The following is a 16,479-nucleotide window of genomic DNA, read 5'->3' on the forward strand; positions in this document are numbered from 1 at the left end:
AAGAACTCCTTCTTTTGGAGGCTCTTTGATGGCCAGATAAGACCACTTATGTAAAGTGTCCAGCCCCAAGAGTGATTTAGGGTGTGATGTGGGAATCTGGAGGGAAGAACATTAGTGAGCAACAGCCCAGGAGAGCATCCTCTGCCCCTCTCAGCAAGGTCATGTGGGAAGACGAAGGATGCTCTTATTCTCAAACCAAAGCTTTCCTAGTCTGGGCCACATAGCGAATTTTCTTCTGCTTTTATCTTTTACTTAACTGTCATGACAAAAGCATCAAGATTTCTTTAACTTTAAGCCTCACCTTTAGCATTCCCATCTCTTTCCAATGGCAACATCTTTAAAGCAGAAGATTTGCAGAATGGTCAAGGTAAATGGGACAGGGGTGAGCCCTGAAGTCAGATAGCAAGCAGGAGAGACAAAGTTTAGAGTGAAGCCCAAAATGCCCAAGGTAGGACGAAAATGAACCTTGGGGCTAGAATTTGCTTAGAAAACAGCTCTTCTAAATTTACAGTAAATTGCGGGCAAACTCATCCCATAGCCTGGGTTTTAATTATTTCTTAAATAATCCTATTCTAGAGTTCTCTGGGCAGATGCCACCACACCAGGGATGGAAGCCATCAGGACAAGGAGGCAGTGAGCATGTTGAGAATTTCCAGGTTTGAAATTGCAGTTGTCTTGGGGGTTTTAGTACACGAGTTGCCTTAAGGTAGGAAAGACCCATTGCCTCTTGCCCACCTTTTAACTTCCTGTCACTTAACTCCAGCCACAGAGGTTTTCTTTGAGATCTTTGAGAAGGACAATCCTTTTTTTTCCCTTTTCTTTTCTTTTCTTTAGCGCACTGACATCTCATCACCACATCTCATGTCACCTCCCCGGGGGAAGCCTTCCCAGGTGCCCCAGCTAAATAACTGTAGCTTCCCCTGTTCCTGTCCCAGCAACCTGTACTCATCTTCTTGGTAATGTTCTCACCTGCTTACTCATTACTTTGTAATGATTTATTTACTTGTTTATTATTTGTTGAGCCAAAAGAGGTTATAAGCTTCTGAAGAAAGTGTCTTGCTGGTTCCCAGCCGGATCCCCCATGCTCCTTGTGTAGGGCTCTGATTAATGTGGCTTCAGCAATGCACGCAGGTGGCTTGATGTTTTCCAGTTGCTAAGCCACGTCCAACTCTTTGCAACCCCAAGGACTGCAGCACACCCAGCTTCCCTGTCCTTCACTGTCTCCTGGAGTTTGCTCAAACTCATGTCCACTGAGACAGTGATACCATCCAACCATCTCATCTTCTGTTGCCCCTTCTCTTCTGCCCTGAATCTTTCCCAGCATCAGGGTCTTTTCCAATTACTTGGCTCTTCACATCAGATGGCTAAAGTATTGGAGCTTCAGCTTCAGCATAAGTTCTTCATGAATATTCAGAGTTAATTTCCTTTAGGGTAGACTGTTTGATCTTCTGCAGTCCAAGGGATTCTCAAGAGTCTTCTCTAGCACCGCAGTTTGAAAGCATCAATTCTTTAGCACTCAGCCTTCTTTAAGGTCCAACTCATATCCCTCTATGACTGCTGGAAAAATCATAGGTTTGACTATGGGACCTTTGTCGGCAAGGCAATGTCTGTGCTTTTTTTTTTTTTTTTTGTCTGTGCTTTTTAATACGATGTCTAGGTTTGTCATAGCTTTTCTTCCAAGGAGCAAGCACATGGGGTATATGGAGCTTATATCTCCAGGTCACCTGGGCTGGATCACACCGTGCTAGGCAGATCGGAGGATTTTCACCAGTTTTGACTTCCAGAAACCACTCAGGCAAAGGTTCTTAACCTTTTCAGGGTCACAGATCTCTTTAGGTATTTGGTAAAACCAACCGACTCAACCAAAAGAACATAAAAATGCACTCAAAAACACTACTTACAATTTAGGGTTTGGAGACTCCTAACGCCCCAGGTGGAAACTCCAGACTTGAGAAAAACCAAGGGGAGAAGAAAGATCAGGAAGTCCACGCCAGAGTCTCAGAAGAGAGTTCTTAAAATCGGGTCTGCTTAAAGTGACCTATGTTCTTGGATTTTATACACTCGAAAAAAACAAAAACAAAAACAAAAACAAAACTCGGCGGCAAGAGATCGCTTCTGGTTCCAGCTCGACCAAATGCTCCCTCCCTTACGTGGTTCAGGAGAAGACAACCAGTGACACTTCCCGCCGCAAGTGTCTGGGGAAATCGCTTAGCTAGGTCTGATCAACGTTTGCGGAATGAATGAAATCATATTCACGGCGCGGGTGAATCAAGGAAGTAGTTCCTTCTGCGCTCCCCGCGCAGGGCTCCTCAGTGCGGAACCCGCGTAGCTCTTGGTGCTCCGCGCACCGCACATCAGGCCGGATGCCGAGGTCTGCGCGCAGGTGTATTCGCACCTAGGGCCGCCCGCGCGGCGCGGCGCGGCGCGGGGCGGGGCGGGGCGGAGCCATCTGCGGTGGGCGGGGCCATCTGAGGCGGGGCGGGGCCATCTGAGGAGGGGCGGGGCGGGAGGAGGGAGGAGAAAGAAGGGAGTCGGGAAGCGGGGAGGAGAGGGGAGGAGAAAGGAGGGTGAGAAGGGATGAGGAAAGGGGAAGAGCGGGAGGAGGGAGAGGAGGAGGGGAAGGTGGGAGGTGAGGCGGGGAGGAAGTGCGGTAGCGAGGGAGCGGGAGGAGCGGGAGGGGAGGGAGGGCAGCGGCGCGGGGCGGAGTCTGCAAACTTTCGCTTCGAGGGCATTGTGGGAAGCAGCCATGGTCTGATGCGGGCGCCTCACCTGTCAGCCGCGCCGGCTCCAGCGCTCGCGTCTCGCCCTCGCGTCCCCCGCGCTCGTTCCTCGCCGGCCGAGGACGGCGGCGGCCCGGCCACCATGGTGAGTGCGGGAGAGCGGGGCGGCGGCGCGGACCCCGGCGGGTGTGTGCGGGCGCCCTCCCCGAGCACCTGCCGCGCCGGGCCGGGCGCGCGGCCGGTAGGGGAGCAGCCCCGTAGCGCCCCGCGGTCCCCCACCCTGCCATCCCGACCCCGGCCCGGGACACCGGGGACGCCAGCTCGGGTCCCTCGCGGTCACCGAGCGCCGCTGCTTCATTCATTCGACCGTTTTGCTGAGCACTCAGTCTGTGCCAGGCGCGGTGCCGGGCGGCGGAGACGTCGTGGGGACCCGCTGGAGCCCTGGCTGTTGGAGGCTTATCTTCTAGGAGGAGGATGAGGAAGGAGGAAGATGAGTAATAGACCAGTAAAATCGAGATAACTTCCGAGAGTAAGTGCTCTGAAGTCTCAAGTACAACCGGATGCAAGGATGGAGAGGCAGGTATAAAAGAGGGGCAGGAAGCGAAGGCCTCCCTGAGGAGGTGACATCTGAGCTGTTGGAAGTCCTCGGGGGGCATTGCAGGTGTTGGGAGCAGAGAGAGCAAAGGCCAGAGAGGAGGAACCCTTGCTTCTAGTGGGACAGGTAGGCAGGTGCCAGATAAGACATCCTCATAAGCCCAGTTAAGGAGTTTGGATTCTATTCCAATCGAGTGGAGGGGGACCAGTCTGCAGTGATCCAGGTGAGAGATCCTGGTTGCTGTTGATGGAAGCGATAGCTTCAAGCGCCTCTCGTTCTTGCCTTCTGTTCAGGGTAGTTTTGTTTTTTTTTTTTTTTTCTTTTGAGCGTGCAGTGCCCTGAACAGCACTGAGTTCCACTTCCCCAGGTGAGCTCACTTCCCAAATCAAAGGAGGAACAAAAGTGGCCCGCACTCTGGACTTGAGTACCCGCTGCAGGCGGAGCAGGAAGGCGCCAAGGGTTACAAAAGTTGATGGACAAGGAGGGCAGCGGAGTGCTGAGCTCCTGGTCCAGAAGATCACAGATGGTGGTTCCTAGGTTTGACTGCATAGACTGGAGGCGCCATTGTTGTTTGTTGAGGGTTCCTTGTAAATACAGCATGGTGCAAAAAGGAACCTGTAAATAATGGAGCAACTCTCCTGGCTTGCTCAGGTTTCCCAAGGAACACAGTGACAGATGCATCATTTGCCTCACGAAGAATGGAGTGAGGCCCCGGAGTCTGTGAGTTGCAAAAATCTTCCATCCAGAAAGCTGGTACAAGTTCTGGACAACACTTGCAGTGGAGTTGTATTTTTTCTTGCTGGTGTCAATGATGAGTTGATAAAAAATGTGCAGTTTCCCTATTTTTTCATCAGACCTTGCCCAATGGGAGATATTGATGTTTTTGAGTGCTTGTGATAACCAAGCAGGATTCTCAGCTCTTTACCTTCATGATCTCAGTTGGTTCTTTCAACAAGCAATCAAATGAAAGTGTTATGCTCTTTGCATTTTACTTGCTCTGGCCTGTCCCAGCAACATGTCCTTGGATCATGCCTTGACCTCTCTGTGCCAGTTTGCTCATTTATAAAGTGGAGATAGTAATTGATCCTAACTCATAAGGCAGTGGTTCTCAAAGTTTGGTCTGGGTACACTTAGGAGTCCCCAAGGTTTTTTAGAAGTCCAGAAGGCCAAAACTCTTTTCATAATAGCACAAAGGTATTATTTGCCCTTTACATGTTCATTCCTACATGAGTGAACATGGTGTTTTCTTAAGGTTAACCTGACCTGGGAGAGTGCAGCAGAGTGAATGCAAAAGCAGTAGGCCAGTCCAGCTGTCTTCTATTGAGCCAGACTTTAAGGAAATTTGCCAAAATGTAAAACAATGCCATTCTTCTCATTTATTTTTCCTTTGGAAAATATTGTTACTGTTCGTTAAAGAGTTTCTGTTAATGTGTAACAGGTTGACTATAGTTTTTAAGTGAATGAATAAGTATCTAAATTTTTTCTGTACTTAAATTCACAATACAGTAAACATCAATACAACTTACATAAACAAAAAGTCTTTGGGGCTGAATTTTTAAAAATATATATACATGTTTTGCTTTCTTGTTTTATTTAATTAATACCTTATTTTTATTATTTGGGGCTGAGTTTTTAAGAGTAAAAAGAGTCCCAGACAGGTTCTGTGCATGAATGCAAGTGAAAGCTGGTAGACCAGCTTTGCCCATTGTAAGTGCTCAGTGACTGTCACTTCCTATCTTTTATTACTGTCACTTGGCAGAGAAGCATAAGTGGCCCTCCCCATTGCCCAGCATCTCTAGGCTTTTTCGTGAGGGTTGCTTTGTGACTCCCTGTTTTAGTTCTGCTTCGTTCCTGACTCTTGCTGCTAGGAAACTGGAAGATGCCCACAGCATCCTGCTGGTACCTACACACATAAAATGGTCCTTGGTTCCACTGGGCCAGTGATCTAGATTTCAAGGGCAGAAATCTCATACACTTTGCATCTAGGGGCAGTGCTTATAGCTGGATAGTTCTGTTTGCATCAGCTTTGTACTTTTGCACCCTGCCTTTGTTTTAGAAATCTCTACCTTGGGAAATAAAGCTAGGGTTATTGTGTTTTCAGAGATCCCCACTGGCTGTGAGCCCAGTGCACTTAAACACTTAACTGGGGAGAATTTACTATTACATGGTTGCCAGTGTTGATGGAAGAAGGAGGATTTTAAAACTTTGCTCCTTTATGTGTTTGTTTTCCTTTGGACAGAGGAGCCTGGTGGGCTACAGTCCATGGGGTCACAAAGAGTTGGACATAACGTAGACCACCACCATCACCAAGCAGATATCAGTGAGGATTTACAGGGTGAAGTTTGAAAGGCTTTGGGAACACCCTTAATAAAAATGCATGTGGACTTTGTTTTATGTAGTCATCATGCTTCTGAAAAGTTGAGGTGACTTTTAACATCACTTTGTGAACAAAACTGGGAAATTACCCATTGAAAGAATCTGAAATGGTGACCCTTTTTGAAACATCAGTAAGCACCTTCTTGTGTTGCAAGTCCAATTCTCATAATATATGTTATTTATCTAAAGTAAAATAGACTTAGGTTACAAAAAAGTCAAGGAGTTTTTGATGTGATTTTGCATTTGACTTGAGAGAGAGACCTTCCCAAACTGAACTGTAAAGGTATTCCTTTATCAGAATTCATGTTTGCATCAGTGTAAGTCCTTCCTATTCCTAAATAGGGTAATTCCAAGCTTCCTTGTGCATCATAATCTCATTGTATTACAGAGAAATGGGAACAGTGAGAAGGAGTTGCCAAGAGTAAGGGTGGAGATATCTAACTTAGAACCTGGAGACCCTGCTGTGAGTCCCCCTCCCCACCATTTTTATTGTCTCAGGTTTAAATATATTGTAATTAGCATGATTGCAGCCATGAAATTAAAAGACCATTACTCCTTGGAAGGAAAGTTATGACCAACCTAGACAGCATATTAAAAAGCAGAGACATTACTTTGCCAACAAAGGTCCATCTAGTCAAGGCTATGGTTTTTCCAGTAGTCATGTATGGATGTGAGAGTTGGACTATAAAGAAAGCTGAGCACCGAAGAATTGATGCTTTTGAACTGTGGTGTTGGAGAAGACTCTTGAGAGTCCCTTGGACTGCAAGGAGATCCAACCAGTGCATCCTAAAGGAGATCAATCCTGGGTGTTCTTTGGAAGGACTGATATTGAAGCTAAAACTCCAATACTTTGGCCTCCTGATGCAAAGAACTGACTCATTTGAAAAGACCCTGATGCTGGGAAAGATTGAGGGCAGGAAGAGAAGGGGATGACAGAGGATGAGATGGTTGGATGGCATCACCGACTCAATGGACATGGGTTTGGGTGGACTCTGGGAGCTGATGATGGACAGGGAGGCCTGGCATGCTGTGGTTCATGGGGTTGCAAAGAGTTGGACACGACTGAGTGACTGAACTGAACTGAATTAGAATGTATTGTTCTTTTGGTTGGTGGTACATATATACAATGGAATATTACTCAGCCACTAAAGGGAATGAAATTATGTCATTTGTAGAGATGTGAATGGACCTGGAGTCTGTCATACAGAGTGAAGTTAAGTCAGAAGGAGAAAAACAAATATCATATATTAACACATATATGTGGAATCCAGAAAAATGGTACAGATGAACCTATTTGCAGGGCAGGAATAGATAGATACACAGACAGATGTAGAAAATGAATGTGTGAACACAGAAGGTGGGAGGGTGAGATGAATTGAGAGAATGAGATTGACAGATATGCACAACCATGTGTAAAACAGATAGCTGGTGGGAATCTGCTGTGTAGCTCAGGATGCTCAACAGGGTGCTGAGCAATGATCTAGAGGGTGGGATGGGGTGGGGAAGTGAGATGGAGGGGATATATGTATGCATAAAGCTGATTCACTTCATCATACAGCAGAAACTAACACAACATTGGAAAGTGAAAGTGAAAGTTGCTCAGTTGTGTCTGACTTTTTGCAACCCCATGGCATATACATTTCATGGAATTCTCCAGGCCAGAATACTGGAGTGGGTAGCCTTTCCCTTCTCCAGGAGATCTTCCCAACTCAGGGATCGAACCAAGGTCTCTCGCATTGCAGGCAGATTCTTTACCAGCTGAGCCACAAGGGAAGCCCAAGAATCTGAAGTGGGTAGCCTATCCCTTCTCCAGGGGATCTTCCCAACCCAGAAATTGAACCGGGGTCTCCTGCATTGTAGGCGGATTCTTTACCAACTGACCGAAGAGGGATGCCATAGTTTTACAACACTGTAAAGCAACTATTAGTTCAGTTCAGTTGCTCAGTTGTATCCTACTCTTTGTGACCTTGTGGACTGCAGCACACCAGGCTTCCCTGTCCATCACCAACTCCCAGAGCTTTCTCAAACTCATGTACATCGAGTTGGTGATGCCATCCAACCATCTCATCCTCTGTCATCCCCTTCTCCTCCTACCTTCAATCCTTCCCAGCATCAGGGTCTTTTCCAATGAGTCAGTTCTTCACAGCAGGTGGCCAAAGTATTGGAGTTTCAGCTTCAGCATCAGTCCTTCCAATGAATATTCAGGACTGATTTCCTTTAGGATTGACTGGTTGGATCTCCTTGCAGGCCAAGGGACTCTCAAGAGTCTTCTCCAACACCACAGTTCAAAAGCATCAGTTCTTCAGTGCTAAACTTTCTTTATAGTCCAACTCTCACATCCATACATGACTACTGGAAAAACCATACCTTTGACTAAATGGACCTTTGTCACCAAAGTAATGTCTCTGCATTTTAATATACTCTCTAGGTAGCTTTTCTTCCAAGGAGCAAGCATCTTGTAATTTCATGGCTGCTGTCACCATCTGCAGTGATTTTGGCGCCCAAGAAAATAAAGTCTCTCACTGTTTCCATTGTTTCCCCATCTGTTTGCCATGAAGTGATGGGACCAGATGCCATGATCTTTGTTTTTTGAATGTTGAGTTATAAACCAACTTTTTCACTCTCCTCTTTCACTTGCATCAAGAGGCTCTTTAGTTTTTTTTTTTCGCTTTCTGCCATAAGGGTGGTGTCATCTGCATACCTGAGGTTGTTAATATTTCTCCCAGCAATCTTGATTCCAGCTTGTGCTTCCTCCAGCCTGGCATTTCTCAAGATGTACTCTGCATATAAGTTAAATAAGCATGGTGACAATATACAGCCTTGATGTACTCCTTTCCCAATTTGTAACCAGTCTGTTGTTCCATGTCTGGTTCTAACTATTGCTTCTTGACCTGCATACAGATTTCTCAGGAGGCAGGTCAGGTGGTCTGGTATTCCCATCTCTTGAAGAATTTTCCAGTTTGTTGTGGTCCACACAATCAGAGGCTTTGGCGTAGTCAATAAAGAAGTAGATGTTTTTCTGATATTCTCTTGCTTTTTCTATGATCAAATGGATGTTGGCAATTTTATCTCTGGTTCCTCTGCCTTTTCTAAATCCAGCTTGAACATATGGAAGTTCAAGGTTCACGTACTTTTGAAGCCTGGCTTGGAGAATTTTGAACATTACTTTGCCAGCATGTCAGATGAGTGCAATTGTACAGTAGTTTGAGCATTCTTTGGCATTGCCTTTCTTTGGGATTGGAGTGAAAACTGACCTTTTCCAGTCCTGTGGCCACTGCTGAGTTTTCCAAACTTGCTGGCATATTGAGTGCAGCACTTTCACAGCATCATCTTTTAGGATTTGTAATAGCTTAACTGGAATTCCATCACCTCCAATAGCTTTGTTTGTAGTGCTGCTTCCTAAAGGCCCACTTGACTTCTCATTCTAGGATGGCTGGCTCTAGGTGAGTGATCACACCATCGTGGTTATCTGGGTCATGAAGATCTTTTTTTGTGTAGTTCTTCTGTGTATTCTTGTCACCTCTTCTTAATATCTTCAGTTCAGTTGCTCAGTCGTGTCTGACTCTTTGCGACCCTATGAATCACAGCACGCCAGGCCTCCCTGTCCATCATCAACTCCTAGAGTCCACCCAAACCCATGTCCATTGAGTCGGTGATGCCATTCAACCATCTCATCCTCTGTCATTCCCTTCTCCTGCTCCCAGTCATTCCCAGCATCAGCGTCTTTTCAAATGAGTCAGCTCTCCACATAGGTGGCCAAAGTATTGGAGTTTCAGCTTCAACATCAGTCCCTCCAATGAACACCCAGGACTGATCTCCTTTAGGATGCACTGGTTGGATCTCCTTGCAGTCGAAGGGGCTCTCAAGAGTCTTCTCCAACAGCACAGTTCAAAAGCATCAATTCTTCTGTGCTCAGCTCTCTTTATAGTCCAACTCTCATATCCATACATGACTACTGGAAAAACCACAGCCTTGACTAGATGGACCTTTGTTGGCAAAGTAATGTCTCTGCTTTTTAATATGCTGTCTAGGTTGGTCATAACTTTCCTTCCAAGGAGCAAGCATCTTTTAATTTCATGGCTGAAATCACCATCCACAGTGATTTTGGAGTCCAGAAAAATAAAGACTCTCACTGTTTCCATTGTTTTCCCATCTATTTTCCATAAAGTGATGGGACCAGATGCCATGATCCTTGGTTTCTGAATGTTGAGCTTTAAGCCAACTTTTTCTCTCTCCTCTTTAACTTTCATTAAGAGGCTCTTTAGTTCTTCACTTTCTGCCATAAGAGTGGTATCATCTGCATATCTGAGGTTATTGATATTTCTCCTGGGAATCTTGATTCCAGCTTGTGCTTCCTCCAGCCCAGCATTTCTCATGATGTACTCTGCATATAAGTTTAATAAGTAGGGTGACAATATACAGCATTGACGTACTCCTTTTCCTATTTGGAACCAGTCGGTTGTTCCATATCCAGTTCTAACTGTTGCTTCCTGACCTGCATACAGGTTTTTCAAGAGGCAGGTCAGGTGGTCTGGTATTCCCATCCTTTGAAGAATTTTCCACAGTTTATTATGATCCACAGAGTCAAAGGCTTTGGCATAGTCAATAAAGCAGAAATGGACATTTTTCTGGAACTCTCTTGCCTTTTCAATGATCCAGCGGATGTTGGCAATTTGATCTCTGGTTCCTCTGCCTTTTCTAAAACCTACTTCTGCTAGGTCCATATTAAAAAAAAAAAAAGAAAAAAAAAAAAGCTTTTTATGTCTAAAGAAAATTCCACTTTGAGGGTGAGGACGCCTAACAGTAGTGACCACGCTCCTCTGTGGTGTGATCTGACTGCTGGCCAGTACTTACTGTGGGTAGAGGGCTTGGGAATAGACTCTCTGTGATGTTCTGTTCTCCCAAGAGGGTTCATCTACAATAGGCCCTTCTCATGTGTCTCCCAGCAACACCAATGAGACTTGTATTTACCCCTCACTGGGATTGTTACTTCTGAATTCCCATGACTGGTTTTGTGACAAATACTGTCAACAGCTTACAATTTTTGTGTGGTATTTTATTAACGACAGCAGGAAGGAAGTGGTCAGCTGATTGTGTATTTGCCACAAATACACAGCTGTTTTTAACATCTGTCCTTTCAGGTTCCATGAATTATTTTATTACAGATGAAGACATAATGGATAAAATAACCCCTAACACAAGTAAAGAAACCTCCTGTGGAAACTTCCCTGGCAGTCCAGTGGTTATGAGCCTGTGTTCCCAATGCTGGGGAAACAGGTTCAATATCTGGTTGGGTAACTAAGATCCTACATGGAAATAAAAAAAAGAAACCTCCTGAGTCTTCAAAGATTAGCATTCCTTGACATCTCTATAAATCATTCCTTCAATTTTATTTTCTTGTTACTATACAGAGATTCTCCCAGTGAGCTGAGACTTCACTGGGGTTCCTTCTTTCCTAGAGTCTCCCTTTCTGGTGTATCTAGTTTTACTCTGATGGAATACTTTGCCCAGGAGAAATTCCCTTTCCATGGTGTGAAGCCCCCAAATCCTGTGATTTTAAAGAATGCAGGCAGAGATCAGAGGCAGATGCCCCTAAAATCCTCTCTGAAGTGTACTGAGCTGTCTTGCCAGCATTCTGAGTAGCTAGAGAAAATGAACTTCTTGCCAACATGGGATAACTTAAGAATTTTAACAGTGGAAAGGGGGTACTGAAAATTGTTTCGATTAGAAATGAAATGCTGCTGACCATTATGAGGAAGCTGGCCTTCAAAAAATCTCCCACAAAGTCCAAAGTCTGAAAACTTCCCAACAGGAAGAACTAGGTTCTGAAATAGCTCTCTCTAAATGGTTTCTAGAAACTGCCTGGGGAAAAAGAATATGACCATTCGTTAGTCCCTCAGTGTGATGGAGCATAGACCTATATTATGTTCAGTCAAGAACACAGGTGTGTGGGATTCTGTGTTTGATATCCTTGCTGTATCTTCTCTAGCAGGGCTTCTGGGATGATAAGAAATGATGGGTGTGTGGCAAGGTTCAGTGGCCAGTGAAATGCTCCAGGAGGCTTCCTTCTATGCTGGGCCTATTAAGGAGGAGGAACTAAGGTCACATGTGGTCTGCAAACTGGTGCGTCTGCACTTTTTATATAACCACCCTTGTCAAGGAGGGACTTCTAGAGATAAAAACAACCCATCCAACTCATTGTAGATTAAAAGAATCTTTTTTCTTTTTTGCATTAAAACATCAATGTATTTGGGTCCAAAATTCACCTAAACTTTAAAAATAGAACCCTAAGAAATAGCTTGTTTCTGACGGTTTTTTGTTATTCAGTCACTAAGTCATGTCTGACTCCTTACGACCTCATGGACTGCAGCTTGCTAGGCCACCCTGTCCTTCACTATCTCCTGGAGTTTGCTCAAACTCATGTCCCCTGAGTTGAAGGTGTTATCTAACCATTTCTTTCTCTGCTTCCTCCTTCTCCTCCTCCCTTCAATCTTTCCCAGAATCAGGATCTTTTCCAATGATGAGTCAGCTCTTTGCATCAGGTGGCCAGAGTATTGAAGCTTCAGTTGCTTAAGGCTAGCCCTCCAGGTCTCACACACCTACCTGCCTTTTCTGCTATTACAGTTATTTGGGAAGAGAAATTTGAGGCAGTGTTCTCAGGCAGATGTCTGAAACATCTTTTCTGTAAAGGGCCAGATTGTAAATATTTCAGGCTTTCTGGGCCCAATAGTCTCTGTCCCTATTACCAGCCCTTCTGTTGCAGAATGAAAGCAGGAGGCAAATGGCTTAGACTGCTTTTTAATAAAGCTTTATTTACCAAAGCAGGTGGGAGAGCCAGAATTGGCCTGGAGGCTGTGGTTTAATCTGTAGACTCATGTCCTACCTCAGGTTCCATTAATTCACTCACGTGTGTAGTTTTTTCCCTTTTGGGGGCCGCTCTGCAAGATGTGCAGATCTTCCCCAACCAGGGATTGAACTTGGGTACTCTGCCTTGGAAGCCCAGAGTCTTAACTACTGGACCACCAGGGAAGTTCATTCACATGAATGAACACCTGCCCTATGACAAGCAATGATCCAGGCAGGACCAGCTGTGTAATTTGTGGTGCGTGTGTGCGTGCCAAGTCACTCAGTCTTGTCCAACTCTTTGTGGCCCTTTGGACTGTAGCCTACCAGATTCCTCTGTCCTTGGGGATTCTCCATGCTAGAATACTGGAGTGGGTTGCCATGCTCTCCGCCAAGGGATCTTCCTGACCCAGGGATCGAACCTGCATCTCATGTCTCCTGCATTGGCAGGCAGGTTCTTTACCTCTGGCCCCACTTGGGAAGCCCGTAATTTGTGGCACTCAGTGCAAAATGAAAATGTGGGAGCCCTTGTTCAGAATTTATTGGGAATTTCAAGATGATGTCTGCAGAGCGTTAAATCAAGGATGGCGCCTTTGTGAACCTATGGTCCCAGTGTCCACAGAAACCAGCCCTGGATCTGGGCCACAGAAGTTGTATTGAATAACCTGGAAACTCTCCTGGAGGCCACTTTCTGGGTGGGGTGGTGGTGAGGGGGGTTCTGTAAGCTTTTTTAATATGTATTTTGTATCAAGCACACAGAAGAGAGTTATACTCCCAGAGCAGTTGTTAGTCATCATCTCATTTTTACTTGGTGAACGTTGTAGGTGCTTCCGAGGCAGGTGGCACGGGGACCCTAGCAGTGTTGGTTTTGGCGGCTCCAACACATCCTGCCACCCTGTCCCTTCTCGTCCTGAGGTGGTGGGGCCGTTCGTCCAGCGGCCTCACACTGCGCTCGGTCACTTCATGTACACGTTCCGACGGGATGGAGAGTTCAGAGCCGTATCTGTGCCCCCGCATCTGCTGCAGATTCAATCCTTAGGTTGGTGCTTCTGCTGCTGACGTCACTTCTGCATGCCCGTGGAGGCCTGGGCACAGATGCCATGTCTCCTCTAGCCCCTCCCAGTTCTGCCTGATTTTCAGGTGTAGTGTCACTTGTCAGCTTAGATCCTATACGTTATTTCCCCATCTGTGTGAAGTCAGGACACACATATGCCTACATATAAGCAGAAAACTTCAGAAGAGTATGCTAGAGACACTGATTGTTTTGGGGAAGAACTTTAAGCATCTGGTGTTTAAAAAGATTCACTTTTTATTGTGTTCTGTTAGATCCTTCAGTTTTTTTATATTTGAATGTAATACCTTTTTAATTATATGAAAAATGACTTCAAAAATATTTCCATTTGTGTTACTTCTTCAGCAAAACTATTTTTCCCCGTGTTTTATAACTTCTTAAGCTTGGATGTATCTGGAATTGGGATGGAAGCAGAATAAGTTTCCTTAAAATACACACACGCGGACACACATGCATATACACACACATACATGTACACACACATGCGTGCACACACACAGACACTTTGTTCTTTTCTCTTTAAGTTGGGCTCTTGGCCAGGCTTCCAGGACCCCTCTTTTTATGTTGCTTTTGAAAGAGAATTGAGAATAGCTGAGGGGAAAAAAATGTGATCCAACTTTCTCACTGAAATGACTCTGAAAACTTCTGGTCATAAGATAAAATAATATTTCCAGTCACTTCAGCAGACGGAAGCATTAAAGCACAGAGATGTTTATCTGATGGTCTCGGGTTGGCCTTGGTGGAACGTTCTAGCAAGATTGAGAAGTCCTGTCTCTGAAAGAGTCAGGAAGGGTTAGTCAAGGCCGGAACCAGATTCAGATGGCACGGAATAGTTCAGCCCCCAGTTTTACTGTCTGCTGCCCACTCACAGCTTCCCTTGGCTTCCTTGAAAAATATCAGGGCAGCAACTTTTCCTTATGCAGGTGAAGCTACTAGAGGCCCGAAAGAGATAAATGTTTACGTGGCACAACTTCCCTGGGCTTATGTAAATGCTGAGCTGCATGTCCCTGTGGGGGTGACCTGCATCCAGCGTTTCAGGAAGGCTGTCTGCATCACTTCTGAAGGCAGGTATGGGACACGGGCGTGATGTGGTTGGAGACTGTGCTGAGGCGCCGGCCCTGGGCCCCTGTATGCAGGCTTCCTAATCTGGGTTTCTGTGCTCTTTGCTGACGTAACTGGGCCCACTTCCTAAATTTCCCTGAAGATTGAATGAGCCAGTCTAATCCTGGCACACATTCCATCAGTGGTAACCAGGATATTTTTAAGAGAAATAGGAAAAAGCTAACTAAGGCAACACTTAAAAATAGATTGCAGAGATTGGGGAGGTGGGAGAAGGTAAGGGCTGTGCGTATGTGCGTGCTCAGCCGCTTCAGCCGTGCCCGACTCTTTGTGCCCCTGTGGGCAGTAGCCTGCCCAGGCCCTTCTGTCCATGGGATTTTCCAGGCAAGAATACTGGCTACTGGAGTGGGCTGCCATCCCCTCCTCCAGGGGATCTTCCTGACCCAGGGATTGGACTTGGCGTCTGTTATGTCTCCTGCATTGGCAGGCAGGTTCTTTACCATTAGCGCCATCTGGGAACCTTTGAAGGTAAGAGTTATTGTACAATGATATCATATTAAAACATGTGATTCTAAACTCAGTGTATGTGTCTGAAATAAGTACTTGCCCTCAGTTTCTTTATAAGAAGACAAGTTCTCAATTCTAAGTGCCCTGAGTATGAGTCCTACCTTTATAAATCTGTTTGGCCTCAAGATTTGGATACCTTAAGAATTCAGAAAATCTAGCCTGTGTTGACAATCTTTGCCAAAACTAAAGGGAAAGAGGGAGGCTTGACTGTATAAGAAGGCAGCTCTGTCTCTCAGATTGAACCCAAACTTTCAAAAAATGTGACGGTTGTACCATCTCTTAAATTTTGTTCACAACTGTCGACATGGTTGTCAAGGTAGAAAGGCCCTGGGGACAGACTTTTAATGAGTGTTGAGTAGGCTGCAGTAGGAAGAAAAAAGACGGTCCTTAATAAACGTTTAAGTGGTCATTACCATGCAGGACGCTGAGTTTAGCATAATGATAGCCTTCCGAACAAAGTAGTTCCTGACCACAAAAAAATTCACTTTAAGAAAGATCAAATAAGCATCACTATGAAATATGAATAGGGTCCCAAGTTGTTAATGTTTCATTCAACTTCAAAGTCATGTTGAAAATTGTCTGGACGTTCTCCTCCCTGTTTCTAGGATCTTTTTTCTCCTTGAATGATTTGAAACAGAACCAGAGGCCAGTCTGCCTCTCCGAGAGATTCCAGGAGAGAATCTAATTAGGAATGTATTGACTATAAGACAAAATTTAACTACTGACAGGTGTTGTTGATAGACCCTAAGCTGATTACTCTGTCCAGAGGAAATGATAAATGGAAAAAGAATACACGAATCACTTTTCAGAGTTTTTTTTTTTTTTCTTCTTCATTTGTTAATCCTTGTATTCTTAACTGTGGAGGTTATTAGAAAAGAAAACCCCGCCAGTATCTGTTTCTTGATTCCAAGGAACTTCTGGTGTTGGGAAGAAATTTCTCACATGCATAGCAAACCTAGATAAATATGGGAGTATGTAATTAAGCTCTGAAGTATGTAATTCAGATTACATAATTGCTGCGGGAATACTGTGGAGGACAGGGGAGGGCCTGAGGCTGGAAAAGCAGGTGACCCTGCCATTAGCTTTTCAGGAAGACTGTGTATATCTGGTATGTATGTGAGTGGGAAGGGGTTAATAAGGAGACAACACGGAAAGGTAGTATTAGGAAATCGAAGTCCTGGAGGAGGGCTTGCTGAAGGTCTGCTACAACAAACTGGTTTCTTATTGATTGTCCCATCTCTAGCTCT

The 16,479-nt window shown here is 45.1% G+C and overlaps 1 protein-coding gene across 1 annotated transcript in view; it reads left to right on the plus strand.

The window, feature by feature from the left end:
- Nucleotides 1–2,644: 2,644 nt before the first annotated feature.
- AP1S3 (adaptor related protein complex 1 subunit sigma 3) overlaps nt 2,645–16,479 on the plus strand; it is a 68,324-nt gene continuing 54,489 nt past the window's right edge. Inside the window, exon 1 of the mRNA XM_043909876.1 lies at nt 2,645–2,865. Within this exon, the coding sequence (XP_043765811.1) occupies nt 2,755–2,865 (111 nt within the window). The 5' untranslated portion in view covers nt 2,645–2,754. The remainder of the gene's footprint in view (nt 2,866–16,479) is intronic.

The sequence above is a fragment of the Cervus elaphus genome, chromosome 8 (assembly GCF_910594005.1).
Source record: "Cervus elaphus chromosome 8, mCerEla1.1, whole genome shotgun sequence".
Taxonomy (NCBI): Eukaryota; Metazoa; Chordata; class Mammalia; order Artiodactyla; family Cervidae; genus Cervus; species Cervus elaphus.